This window comes from Hippopotamus amphibius, chromosome 1 (genome assembly GCF_030028045.1).
Source record: "Hippopotamus amphibius kiboko isolate mHipAmp2 chromosome 1, mHipAmp2.hap2, whole genome shotgun sequence".
Taxonomy (NCBI): Eukaryota; Metazoa; Chordata; class Mammalia; order Artiodactyla; family Hippopotamidae; genus Hippopotamus; species Hippopotamus amphibius.
In genome coordinates this window covers 127,940,235-127,955,390 of record NC_080186.1, presented here as the reverse complement: position 1 = coordinate 127,955,390, position 15,156 = coordinate 127,940,235, and the positions used below count along the sequence as shown (strand labels likewise).

The 15,156-nt window shown below is 36.7% G+C and overlaps 1 protein-coding gene across 1 annotated transcript in view; it reads right to left on the bottom strand.

The window, feature by feature from the left end:
• Positions 1-334: 334 nt before the first annotated feature.
• The window catches only part of LOC130839777 (zinc finger protein 69 homolog), a 30,844-nt gene continuing 16,022 nt past the window's right edge, over positions 335-15,156 (bottom strand). Inside the window, exon 2 of the mRNA XM_057714242.1 lies at positions 335-1,187. Within this exon, the coding sequence (XP_057570225.1) occupies positions 335-1,187 (853 nt within the window). The remainder of the gene's footprint in view (positions 1,188-15,156) is intronic.

Here is a 15,156-nt window from a genome sequence, read left to right as displayed (position 1 = left end):
AGAAGCCTGCGCACCACAAGGAAGAGTAGCCCCCCTACTCTCAGCAACTAGAGAAAGCCCACGCACAGCAATGAAGACACAATGCAGCCAATAAATAAATTTATTAAAAAAAAAAACACGGAGTATTGGGACTTGGTACAGCCACTATGGAGAACAGTATGGAGGCTCCTTTTTTTTTTTTTTTTAAGTTTTCAATGTAGTATTTATTTACACAATGGGCAAAATTAGAAGTTGGCATCATCATGTCAATTCCTCCAATTTAGGGTCCTGAAATTGAAAGCACAGAATCACTGATTTAGACCTGGATTTTGTTCTTATGTTGAATAATCTGTTTTTAGGCATTATTTTGGAAGGCATTTCTCCTGTGTATTTTATGGTGTCGAGTAAGTGATGAATTATAGCTGAAGGCTTTTCCACGTTCATTACATTCATAAGGTTTTTCTCCTGTGTGATGTCTCTGATGTTTCTTAAAGGATGAATCATGCCTGTAGGCTTTTCCACAGTGGTTGCATTCATATGCTTTCACTCCTGTATGAACAGTTTTATGATTGCTAAGGTGAATCCTCTGCCTAAAGGCTTTTCCACATTCCTTACATTTGTAGGGTCTCTCCCCAGTATGGATTCTCTGGTGATGTGTTAGATATGCTCTATGACTAAAGGTTTTACAACAGGCAATGCATGCATAGGGCTTCTCCCTGGTATGAATTCTTATATGTTCACTAAGGTGTCTAATCTGTCTAAAGGTTTTCCCACATTCATTGTATGTAAAAGGTTTCTCTCCAGAATGAGTTCTCAAATGTTGGATCAAGCTAATGTTCTGGCTGAAAGCTTTCTGACATTTATCACATACGTAGGGTTTCTCCCTGGTGTGAGTTCTGTGATGTTGATTGAGAGATGAGCGATGTCTGAAGGCTTTGCCGCATTCTTCACATTCAAAGGGTTTCTCACCAGTATGGATTCTCTGGTGTGTGGTAAAGGATGCACTTTGACTAAAGGCCCTTCCACATTCCTTACACCTGAAAGGTTTCTCACCAGTATGAATTCTCATGTGTTCGGTAAGGTGAATGGGTTGTTTGAAGACTTTTTCACATATATTACATTCATAGGTTTTTGTTCTTATGTAACTTGTTGAATGATTAATCAAATCTGATTTGTATTTGTTTCTCTTTCTAGGTGTGTGGGGGCTCCTTTAAAAACTAAAAATAGAGTTACCATATGATCCAGCAATCCCACTCCTAGGCATATATATCCAGAGAAAACCATAATTCAAAAAGATACATGCACCCCAATGTTCATTGCAGCACTGTTTACAATAGCCAGGACATGGAAGCAACCTAAATGTCCATCAACAGAGGGACAGATAAAGATGTGGTATATATATACAACGGAATATTATTCAGCCATAAAAAAGAATGAAATAATGCCATTTGCAGCAACACAGATGGACTGAGTAAAGTAAGTCAGACAGAGAAAGACAATATCATAAGATATTGTTTAGATGTGGAATCTAAAAAGAGGGTACAAATGAACTTATTTACAAAACAGACATAGGATTACAGATGTAGAAAACAAACTTATGGTCACCAGGAGGTAAGGGGGGCAGGCATGAATTGGGAGATTGGGATTGACATATGCACACTACTATATATTAAATAGATGCCTAATAAGGACCTACTTTATAGCACAAGGAACTCTACTCAATGCTCTGTAATGGCCTATAAGGGAAAGAATCTAAAAAAGAGTTGATATAAGTATATGCATAACTGATTCACTTTGCTGTACTCCTGAAACTAACACAACACTGTAAATCAAGTATACTCCAATAAAAAGTTTTAAAAATAACTAAATAAAAATAAAAAACTATTTCCTATTATATGGAACTAGGGCTCCTCAGAAAAATGGCTGACTCCAGGAAAAGTACAAGATGAGCCTGGATCCTCTTACTGTGCAAGAAAGTAAAGACGTATTCAAAGAAGGATGAGGACATGCCAAACACGCACAGAAGCCAACTTTAAGTGTCAAATATGGGACAACATAAACATCAAAATAAATAATGACAGTCGTGGATTATAACTCATTGACTGGAACAATAATTCTTGAGTCCATATTGGTAAATAAGTGAACAATTAAATAAATGAGAAGGAATTATTCTTCCATTAAGTAGAACAGTAACTGTTATTTTTAATTTTATTTTAATATTTATTTACTTATGCCCTGGGTCTTAGTTGTGGGGTGGGATCTTTGTTGCCATGTGCAGGATCTTCTTTGTGGCATGCGGGATCTTTTAGTTGCAGCATGTGAGGGTCTTTAGTTGTGGCATGTGAACTCTTAGTTGCGGCATGTGGGATCTAGCTCCTTGACCAGGGATCTAACCCTGGCCGCCTGTATCGGGAGTGCAGAGTCTTAGCCACTGGACCACCAGGGAAGTCCTAGAATGGTAACTATTAAATGTAGAAGGAATGATGAAATTAGAAAACCACCATATGGCAACAATCAGAGTAATAAAAGGCACGTGTCATCGATAAATGCTAAAACTAGTGGCTGCAAGGTTGATGACTAACAGGATATTTATGTACTCTCAAAGAATGTGCTCACAAGATATTTATTAATTACAAAGGGAAAACTAGTAACATTACAGTGGAGAAAACTGGCAGGCAGCACCTTAACTGAGTGATCAGAGATACCATCACTACTAGTAAGACACATCAACATCATGTACAACCTGATGGGATGTCTATGGTATCACTTCCAAAAATGCATAAACTTGAAACTTATCATGGAGAAACAGAGATAAACCCAAACTGAGAGACATCCTACAAAATGACCGGTCCGTACTCTTCAAATATATCAATGGCATGAAAGACAAAAGCTGAGGAATTCTTCCAGATTAAAGGAAACCAAAGAGACATGACAACTGAACAGAAATTATCATCTGGAATTTTCTTTTGCTATGAAAGAAATTATTGAAACAATTAGTGACATCTTAATAAGGTTTGTAGACTAGATGATACTAGTGTGTCAATGTAATTTTTAATGTTGAGAACTGTACTGTGATTATGTATGAAACTGTCCTTGTTTTTACAGTGAAGTATTTAAAGTAAAACGGCATCATTTCTGCAACTTGATCTCAAATGGTTCAAAAAAAATAATACCTATAAAGCAAATGTAGAGAGAAGGATAGAAGTAAAGTAGTAAATCGCTAACACTTGGGAAATCTGGGTGAAGAGTATAAGGAAATTCTTTGTACTATTTGATCAACTTTTCTATAAATCTGAAGTGAAAAGAATAGGAGTATACTACATAATTATTCTGATTAAAAGACTTCATTTGTCACCCATAATACCCAAGTTCAAAATTTTGTCTTTATCTAGACTACCTCATTATTCTAATTAATTGATTTTATGAATAACTGTTACAATTTTAAACATAAAATAACTGTATATTAATAAGTTACCACTTTTATCCCATTCAAACATTAGAAATCTATATAGGCTCATGTTTGAAAAAGAGTTCTACTACTGATCTAGTTCAACTTTTCCAATTTACTGTTTGAGAAACTGAATCACAAGGAGGAAAGGTGACTAGTGACTTGCCAAAGTCACACAGTTATAAACAGTGTTGGGACTGTCAAACACACAGAGTTAACCATAAGAAACAGTGAACAAGCACTGGAAAAAATACAGCATCACTAATAACTACAGAAGTACAAAATGAGTCCCACAGCACATGTGCTAAATTAGCAAAAACAAATAAAACAGACAAAACTCAAAGGGAACAGAATTGTGGGAAAATAAGTATATTTCTGCATTGAGAATGCACTATAAACAAGTATAATCTTTCCAGAGAGAAATTTGGCAATAACTGTCAAGAGTCATAAAAATGATCATACTCTCAACCACACTGGAAATGTATCTCAAGGAAATGCTTCAAAAGAGAGAAGAACAGATTTAAACAAAGATGATTATAGCCAAACAGTATGTTATAGCTAAAAACTAGAAACTACACAAATGCTCACACATGGGAAAGAGGCTAACGAAACAGGCCATGGTAGAGCAATACAATAACAGGTTATTACATTACCACTGGGAATAGCAACAACAGGACCTTGCAGAAATGTGGCAAATACCCTATCAAGTAAGGTTAGGCTAAACATAATGGAATCCCAAGAAACCCATACACAGTGCTGACAGCTAATAGAAAATTTGTATGTAGGTATCAAAGGAACAAAGAGTTTACAATTAGTAAATGATTTGAAGTTGAAATCTTTTGAGGGGGGATCTTTCTTTAAAAAATATGACTTTTATTACATAATGAAATTCATGTAAAGGAGAAATGGGAGGGGTGACAATGGCCAGAAGCCAGTGACTACAACACCTCAATTCTGACAGAACAGTGTGTCAGGTTCTTTCTTTTTTAAAACAACTTCATTGAGATATAATTAACAACTTCATAAAATTCACCCTCTTAGAGGATCAACTTATAGCATGACAGTATGAAGAGCTCTGCTGACCTGCACCCATAGCAAAACTGGTGAATTATTATTTAATTTAAAATTTAATTATTTTAAAAGCAACCATTTCAAGCCTCTGGAAAAAGTCCAAAGGGCAAAGATTAAAGAAAGAAATACCTACTCCAAAAAAATCTGCAAAAATTAGTTAAGAGGGACTTTCCTGGTAGCACAGTGGTTAAGAATCCACCTGCCAATGCAAGAGACATGGGTTCTATCCCTTGGCTGGCAAGATTCCCACATGCCGTGGAGCAACTAAACCCGTGTGCCACAACTACTGAGCCTGCACACTAGCACCCCAGAGCCACAACTACTGAAGCCCGTGCACCCAGAGCCCACGCTCCACAACAAGAGAAGCCACCGCAATGAGAAGTCCACACACTGCAATGAAGAGTAGCCCCCACTTGCTGCAACTAGAGAAAACCTGTGCACAGCAACAAAGACCCAATGCAGCCAATAAATAAATAAATAAATAAAAATTTTTTAAGAATTAGTTAACAAAGGGGGTTTCCCTGGCAGTGAAGTGGTTAAAACTCTGCACTTCCACTGCAGGGGGTGTGGGTTCGATTCCCTGATCAGGGAACTAAGATCCCTGCATGCCACATGGTGTGGCAAAAAAAAAAAACAAAGTAGGCAAGAAAAGTGAGAGTCTATGGTATTTGAACTATCACCACTCCCTCTTCCCACCCTCCCAGCTCAGTGAGGTAGAAATTCCCCTCCAGACCGCTATAGCCAAGAACACAGTTTCCAGTTGAAGGGCTTTCTTCCAAGGAGAAACAGGGTATCAGTGTTTCTCATTCTGCCCTTGTTGCCAAGGCTAAGTTCCAGGCAAACAAAGTTGAGAAGTTGGTGCTCACTTCTCCCACCCAGATCCTGCTCATGGAATTGAGGCTCTAACCCAGGTACATCACACTGAGAATACTGGGTCACCCATGCTGCAGTGATCAGACATAATTCCACATCAGTATAGGTAATCCACAAGGTCCTCGGGCTGCTGTTCTCTCTCAACACCAAGTCCTCAGATCCTAGAGTGAGGGTGTCACTCAGAAAGAAGCTTGCCATTCTTTCTATCTACAGTTTCTATCTATGACAGGATGTAGATAGATGAGAGAGAAAGAGAGGGATTCTCTCATTTTAAGGAATTGGCTCACACAATTATGAAAGCAGACAAGTCCTAAGATCTTAAGGGTGAGTCAGCAAGCTGGAGACCTAGGAAAGCTGATGGCTTAGTTCCAGTTTGAGCCCAAAGGCCTGAGAACCAGGAGAGTCAATGGTGTAATTCTCATCCAAAGACCAACAGGCTTCAGATCCATGAAGAGCTAATGTTTTGGTTTGAGTTTGAAAGCAGGAAAAAAGCCAATGTCCCTGTTTGACAGCAGTCATATATGAAGGATTCCCTCTTACTCAGGGAGAGTCAGTCTTTTTGTTCTACTCAACTGACTGGATGAGATCAAACCACCTTAGGAAGAGCAATCTGCTTTACTCAGTCTACCAATATAAATGTTAATCTCAAATAAAAACTGAAACATCCAGAATAATGCATGACCAAATATCTGAACATTCCATGGCCCAGGCAAGTTGACACATAAAATTAACCATAATAGTTGCTGTAACAAATTACTTAAAATATCCAGTTTCTAACAAAAAATTATAAGACATGCAAAGAAACAGGAAAATATGATCCATATGACTCATAAAAATTGGCAACAGAAACTGCGAGAGCAAGCAGATGTCAGATATATACAAAAAAAGAAAAAAAACTTTACAGAAGCCATTATGAACATATTCACAGAACCAAAGAAGGTAAATGGTTGCAGAATAAAAGAAGATATGGTGACAGTGTCCCATCAAATAGAAAAGGGCAATAAAGAGACAGAAATTATAAAACAAGAACCAAATGGAAATTCTGGAGTTGAAAAATATAATAACTGAAATTAAAAATTCACTTCAGGGACACAACAGTAGATATGAATCATGAGAAGAAAGAACAAGCAAATTTGAAGGTAGATCAACAGAAACTACTCAAAATGAAAAAGGAGAGAATAAGAATGAAGAAAAAATAAACAGAACCTGAGAGAAATGTGGGACATCATTAAGCACACTAACAAACATATAATTAGAGTACCAGAAGGGGAGGAGAGAGAGAAAGGAAAGGAATAAGTATTTGAAGAAATTAATGGTTGAAACTATCCCAAATTTATTTTAAAATAATAACCTATACATCCAGGAAGCACAACAAATCCAAGCAGGATAAACACAAAAAGGTCCACAGACACTTCGTAGTAGAAGTGCTGAAAGTCAAGGAGAAAATTTTTGAAAGAAGCAAGAGAAAATGACGCTTTACATACATGGGCAGCCTAATAAGATTAACAGACAACTTCTCAGCAGAAACAATGGAAGCCAGAAGGCACTGGGATAACATATTCAAAGCACACAAAGAAAAAAACCTGTTAACCAAAAATCTTATATCCAGCAAAGCTGTCTTTCATAAAAAGAAAGTAAAATAAAGACTTTCCCAGATTAAACACACAAACAAACAAATGAACAAAACAGGTAACTACTGCTAGCAGACCTACCTCACAGGAAATATTAAAGGACATTGTTCAAGCCAAACGTGAGACTACATGAAAAAAAGAATTGGTAAAGGCAACTATGTAATTATTTGACAGTGTACATGAATAACTCATTTTATTGCACTTGGCTTTACTGCACTTCACAGATATTGCATTTTTTACAAATTCAAGATTTGTGGCAACTCTGTGTTGAGCAAGTCTATTGGTGCCATTTTTCCAATAGCATTTGCTCACTTGATGTTTCCATATCCCATTTGGTAATTCTCACAATATTTTAAATTTTTTCATTATTATTATATTTGTTATAGTGATCTGTGATCAGTGATCTTTGATGTTACCATTGTAATTGTTTTGGAGTGCCACAAACCACACCCATATGAGATGGCTAACTTACTCAATAAATATTGGGTATGCTCTGACTGCTCCACCTACCAGCCATTCCCCTGTCTCTCTCCCTCTCCTCCAGCTTTCCTATTTCCTGAGATACAACACTATTGAAATGAGACCATTTAATAACTCTACAATGGCCTCTAGTGTTTAAGTGAAAAGAAGAGTCAATTGATGCAGCAAAATTCATAGATGTCTTATTTTAAGAAATTGCCACAGCCACCTCAACCTTCAGCAACCACCATCCTCATCAGTTAGCAGCCATCAATATTGAGTCAAGATCCTCCACCAGCAAAAAGACTATGGCTTGCTGAAGCTTCAGATGATGATTAGCATTTTTTAGCAGCAGTGTTTTTTTAATTAAGGTACATACATTGTTTCTTTTTAGACACATGCTATTTCATACTTAACAGAATGTAGTATAGTGTAAACATAACTTCTATATGCACTGGGAAACCAAAAAATTCATTAGACTTGCACTATTGCAATATTCGCTTTTGTTGTGGTAGTCTGTAAACAAACCTGTGATGTCTCCAAGGCACACATGTAAATGTATATTTTTTCTCCTTTCTTTTCTTAACTGATATAAAACATTACATAATATAATATGATATAATGTACTGTTGGTACTATAACATATAGAAACGTAACATATATGTTTTATATTTGCTAATAAGAGCACAAAAAATGTGTGAGAGGAACACTGTATTGGGATAAGGAAATGACTATAGATGGTAAAATAACAGTGTGTTGTTGGGTTTACAACATTGATTGTATAATATATATAACAACAGCACCACAAAAAGGAGAAAAGGGGAATAGAGCTATACTGGAATAACACTTCTGGATAATAATGCTTATTATCACTAGAATAAGCTAGTATCAGAATCTGAAGCTGATTCACACATAAGACGTTTATGGTGAACCCTAGAACAATCACTGAAAAAAATTTAAAATATAGTGGGAAATTTGTAAAGAAATTAAAATGCTACACAAGAAAATTATTCACTTATAAACAAAAAAAGGCAATAAAGGAATAAAAAATGAATGACACACATAGAAAACAAAAAGTAAAATGGCACATGTAAATCCGGATATATCAATAATATTATATGTGAATGGGCTAAAGAATCCAATCAAAAGTCAGAGATTGTCAGACTGGATAAAAAACATAATTCAACTATATGCTGACTCTAGGAGACACACTTTATATTCAAATATACAAATAAACTGAAAGTAAAGGATGTAAAAAGATATATAAACAGCAACCACAAGAAAACTGGAATGGCTATAATAATAGCATACAAAATAGATTTAAAACAAAAAGAGTTTACTAGAGACACAGAGGGATATTTTATCATGATAAAATATCAATACATCAGAAGATAACAGTTACAAATATAACTGCATCTAATAACAGATCACTAAAATACAGGAAGCAAAAACTGACAGAAATGAAAGGAGAAATAGACAACTCAACAATTGGTTTGGAGAATCCAATACCTCACTTTCAATAATGGATAAAACAACCACTCTTATGATGAAGTAAGATAAGACTTGAAGGCAACTAGACCTTACAAACAACTATAAAACACTCCATCCAGCAACAATAACAGAATATACATTCTTCTCAAGGGAACGAGGGACAGTCCCCAGGATATATCTTACACTAGGCCATAAAAAAAAAAAAAAACAAGCAAACAAACAAACAAAAAGACCAACCTCAATAAATTTAAAAGGCTAGAAATAATTCAAAATATGTTTTCCACTACAATAGAAAGAAATTAGAAATCAACTGCAGGGGAAAAAATTGGGAAATTCACAAATACATAGAAATTAAACAATGCACTCCCATACTATAACGGGTCAAGGAAGAAATCAAAAGGGGAATCAGGAAATAATTTGAAATGAATGAAAATCAAGGCAAAATATACCAAAACTTATAAAATGCAACTAAAGCAGTGCTCTGAGGGAAAGTCACAGCTGTAATGGTACTATTAAGAAAAGAGAGAGATCACAAATCAATAATCTAAACTTCCGGACTTCCCTCATGGCGCAGTGGTTAAGAATCTGCCTGCCCATGCAGGGGACGCGGATTCAATCCCTGCTCCAGGAAGATCCCACATGCCACAGAGCAACTAATCCCATGCGCCACAACTATTGAGCCTGTCCTCTAGAGTCCGTGAGCCACAACTATTGAGTCCATGTGCCACAACTACTGAAGGCCTCATGCCTAGAGCCTGTGCTCTGCAACAAGAGAAGCTACAGCAATGAGGAGCCTGTGTACGGCAACAAAGAGTAGCCCCTGCTCGCGACAACTAGAGAAAGCCTGTGTGCAGCAATGAAGACCCAACGCAGCCAATACATACATACATATACACATACATACATACGTACATACATAAATTTATTAAAAAAGAAAAAAATCTAAACTTCCACTTCAACACACTGGAAGAAAAGTACACTAAACCTAAAGCAAGCAGAAAGAAGGTAATGGTAAAGAATTCAGCAGAAATTAATGAAATAGAGAATATAAAAACAACAGAGAAAAACAGTGAAACCAAATGCTGGTTCTTTGAAAAGATCTATACAATTGACAAACATTTAGCAATACTAACCAAGATAAAAATGGAGATGACTTAAATTACCAGAATCAGAAATGAAAGAGAGACATTACTATTAATCTTACAGAAATAAAAAAGATCATAAAAGAATTCTATGAACAATTGTAGGCCAAAAATTTGATAAATCAGATGAAATGGACAAATTCCCAGAAAGACAAAATCTAACAAAATTGGCTCAAGAAGAAACAGACAATCTGACTTTATCTACAGTAAGTGAAGAGATAGTAATAGTGATAGTAATCAAAAAATTTCCCACAGAGAAAAGCCCAGGCCCAGGTGGCTTCATCAGTGAATTCTACCAAACATTTAAAGATTTCATAATAATTCTTCAAAAATTATTCTAAAAAATAGAACAAAAAAAGGCAGGGGAGGGAATTCCCTGGCGGTCCTGTGGTTACAGCCCTGCGCTTCCACTGCAGGGGGCACAGTTTCAATTCCTGGTCCAGAAATTAAGATTCTGTGTGCCATGTGGCACAGCCAAAAAAAATTTTTTTAATAAAATAATTTTTAAAATTAAAATATTAAAAATAGAAAATGAGAGAATATTTCCCAAGTCATTTCATGGGGCCAATATAACCCTTATGCCAAAAACAAAGACATCATAAGAAAAGAAAACTACAGACCAATATCTCTTATGAATATGGTTGCAATAATACTCAACAAAATACTAGCAAACAGGGGCTTCCTAGGTGGCACAGTGGTTAAGAATCCACCTGCCAATGCAGGGGACATGGGTTTGATCCCTGCTCCAGGAAGATCCCACATGCCACGGAGCAACTAAGCCCATGTACCACAACTACTGAGCTTGTGCTTTAGAGCCCGTGAGCCACAACTATTGAGCCCATGTGCTGCAACTACTGAAGCCCACACGCCTAGAGCCCGTGCTCCACAACAAGAGACGCCATGGCAATGAGGAGCCCACGCACCACAATGAAGAGTAGCCCCCACTTACCGCAAGCAAACAAAGCCCACACACAGCAGAAAAAGACCCAACAGAGCCAATTAAATAAATAAACAAAATTTTAAAAAGAAACAAACAAACAAAAAAAACTAGCAAACAAAATCCAGCATTTTATAAAAAGATTTGTTCACCATTACCAGCTGGGATTTCTTCTATTAATGCAAGGTTGGCTTAATATCTGAAAGCCAATTAATATAATACATCACATCAATAATACATCACATCCAATACTTTTTCATTACAAAAAAAAAACCTCCACAAACTTGGAATATAAAGGAATTAACTCAACCTCATAAAGGACATTTATGAAAAACCCACAGCTAACATCATACTTAATAGTAAAAAACTAGATGCTTTCCCACTAAGATTTGGAATAAGACAAATATATTCACTCTTGCTACCTCTATTCAACATCACATTGGAGGTTCTAGCCAAGACAATTAGAAAGAAATAAAAGGCATCCAGATTAGAAAGGAAGAAGTAAAATGATCTCCATTTGCAGATGCAATGAACTTGTATATAGAAATTCCTGGACTTCTTAGGTGGCTCAGTGGGTAAGAATCCGCCTGCCAATGCAGGGGACATGGGTTCGATCCCTGCCCCCAGGAAGATACCACATGCCGCAGAGCAACTAAGTCCGTGTGCCACAACTATTGAGCCTGCACTCTAGAGCCCTTGAGCCACAACTATTGAGCCCATGTGCCGCAACTACTGAAGCCCACGTGCCTAGAGCCCATACTCTACAAAAGAGGCCACTGCAATGAGAAGCCCACACAGCACAATGAAGAGTAGCCCCCGCTCGCCGCAACTAGAGAAAGCCCATGTGCAGCAACGAAGACCCAACACAGCCAATTAAATAAATAAATAAATAAATAAATTTATATTAAAAAAAAAAAATTCCTAAGGGATCCACTGAAAAAATGTTAGAACTAATAAATCAGTTCAGCAAAGTTGTAAAAGATGGATAAACAAAAATAAACTATACTTCTATATACATTTTCACTGAACAATCTGAAAATGAAATTAAGAAAACAATTCCAGTAAAACAGTCAGTGGGAAGTTGTTGTATAACAAAGGGAGTCCAACTCGAGGATGGAAGATGCCTTAGAGGACTGGGGCGGGGAGGGTGGGGGGGACTCGAGGAGGGGGAGTCAAGGAAGGGAGGGAATACGGGGATATGTGTATAAAAACAGATGATTGAACCTGGTGTACCCCCAAAAAATAATTAAAAATAAATAAATAAATAAATAAATAAATAAATAAATAAATAAAAAGAAAACAATTCCATTTACAATAGCATCACAGGGAATAAAATACTTAGGCATAACTTTAACAAAAGACGTAGAATTTATACTCTGAAAACTATAAGATGTTGAAAAAAATTAAAGACAATCTAAATAATTAGAAAAGCTTTCTGTGTTCATGATCAGAAGACTTAACACTTAATATGGCAATACTCCCAAGTTGATCTACAGATTCAACATCATCTCTATCATAATCCCAGTGGACTTCTTTGTAGAAATTGCCAAGCTAATGCTAAAATTTGTATAGAGAACCAAGAATAGCCAGAACAATACACTTTCCTATTTCAAACTTATTACAAAGCAGTGATAATCAAGACAGTGTGGTACTGGGAAAAGAACAGACACATAGATGAATGGAACAGAATTGAGCAGCCGAAAATAAAACCATATATCTGTGATCAACTGATTTCAACCCAACCTTGGGACCACAGTTGGATTGTCCAAAGACCATCAATGGGAAAAGAACAGTATTTTCAACAAATGGTGTAGCGCGAGGGGTGAGGGGGTGGAATGAATTGGGAAATTGGGACTGATATATATACACTAATATGTATAAAATCAATATCTAATAAGAACCTGCTGTATAGCACAGATAACTCCACTTCTCTGTACAGTAGAAACTAACACAACACTGTAAAACAACTATACCTCAATTAAAAAAAAAAGCTAAAGGAAAACTTGCTATGGAGGGGAAAAAAGGTATAAATAAAACAATGGAACTCAAAAAAAATGGTGTAGAGACAACAGGTTTGGACACTTACCTCACACAATATACAAAAATTAACTCAAAATTGATCAATGATCTAAAAGAACTAAAACTATAAAACTCTTGGAAGACAACACAGGGGGAAATCTTCATGATCCTAGATTTGGCAATGATACCTTGAATATGACATCAGAAGCACAGGCAACAAAAAATAAACTGACTTCATCAAAATTAAAAACTTCTGCACAGGGGACTTCCCTAGTGGCATAACAGTTAAGACTCAGCACTCCCAAAGCAGGGGGCCAGGGTTTGATCCCTGGTCAGGGAATTAAATCCTACATGCATGCTGCAACTAAGAGTTTGTATGCCACAACTAAGGAGCCCACTTGCTGCAACTAAGACCCGACACAACCAAATAAATAAAAATTAAAATTAAAAAAAAAAAGAAAACATGGCCATTTCTTTTTTAAATATAAATTTAGTTAGTTAGTTAGTTAGTTAGTTTATTGGCTGCGTTGGGTCTTCATTGCTGCACATAGGCTTTCTCTAGTTGCCGCGAGTGGGGGCTACTCTTCGTTGCGGGGCATGGGCCTCATTGCAGTGGCTTGGCTCTAGGCACGTGGGCTTCAGTAGTTGCAGCACACGGGCTCAGTAGTTGTAGCACATAGACTTAGTTGTTCCGTGGCATGTGGGAATCTTCCCTGAGTGGGGCTCGAACCATGTCCCCTGCATTGGCAGGTGGATTCTTAACCACTGTGCCACCTAGGAAGTCCCATGGCCATTTCTTAAAAAAATAAAATAAAGCCCTATGGTTGTTATAAAAACAAACAAACAAAACTTCTGTGCATGAAAGGACACCATCAAGAGAGTAAAAAGACAACCCACAGAGTAGGGGAAAATTTTGCAATCTCATAAGGGATTAATGTCCGAACATGCATATTTTTTAAACTCTTACATCTCAACAACAATTCACACAAACAACCCAATCCAAAAATAGGCAAAAGACTTGAATAAACATTTCACCAAAGATGATATACGAATGTCTAATATGCACATGGAAAGATGCTCAACATTACTAGTCAAATAAAACCACAGTGAAATACCACTTGACATCCATTAGGATGGTTGTTATAAAAAAAATGGAAAATAACAAATATTATCCAGGATATCTGGAGAAATTGGAGCTGTACTACATTGCTAGTGGGAAGGTAAAATGGTACAGCCACTGTGGAAAACAGCTTGGTAATACCTCAAAAAGACAAATAGAGAATTACCACACGATCTAGCAATTCCACTCCTTGGTGTATAACCAAAAGAATTGAAAGCCGGGACTCATTACATCCAAAATGTATAAAGAACTCACACAAGGAAAAAAGGAAACAATTCAATTTAAAAATTGTCAGAGTATCTGAATAAACATTTTTCCAAAGAAGACATATGGCTAACAAGTATTTGAAAAGGTGCTCAATATCACGAAGCATCAGGGAAATGCAAATAAGACCACAATGCGAGATCACTTCACATCTGTTAGAATGGCTCTTATCAAAAGACAAGTGATAGCAAGTGCTGGTGGGGATGTGGAGACATTGTAAGCCCTTGTGCACTATCGGTGGGAAGGTAAAATGGTATAGCCACTGTGGAAAATAGTATCAAGATTCCTCAAAAAATTAAAAATAGTATTACCGTATGATACGGCAATTCCACTTCTCGGTATATACCCAAAAGAATTGAAAGCAGTGTCTCAAAGAGATATTTGTAAACCTACGTTCAAGGCAGTGATACTCACAATAGCTAAAACATGGAAACAACCCAAGTGTCCACTGACAGATGAATTGATACGGAAAATGAGGTATATACATGCAGTGGAATATTATTCACCCTTAAAAAGGAAGGAATCCTGACATGTGCCACAACATGGATAAACCTTGAGAACATTATGCTCAGTGAAAGAAACCAGACACAAAAAGACAAATATTATATGATTCCACTTACATGAGGTACTTAAAGTAGTCAAAATCATAAAGACAGAAAGTATAATGGGGATTGCCAGGGGCTAGGGGAAGGGGAAAATGGGGGGCGGAGTGTATTGTTTAA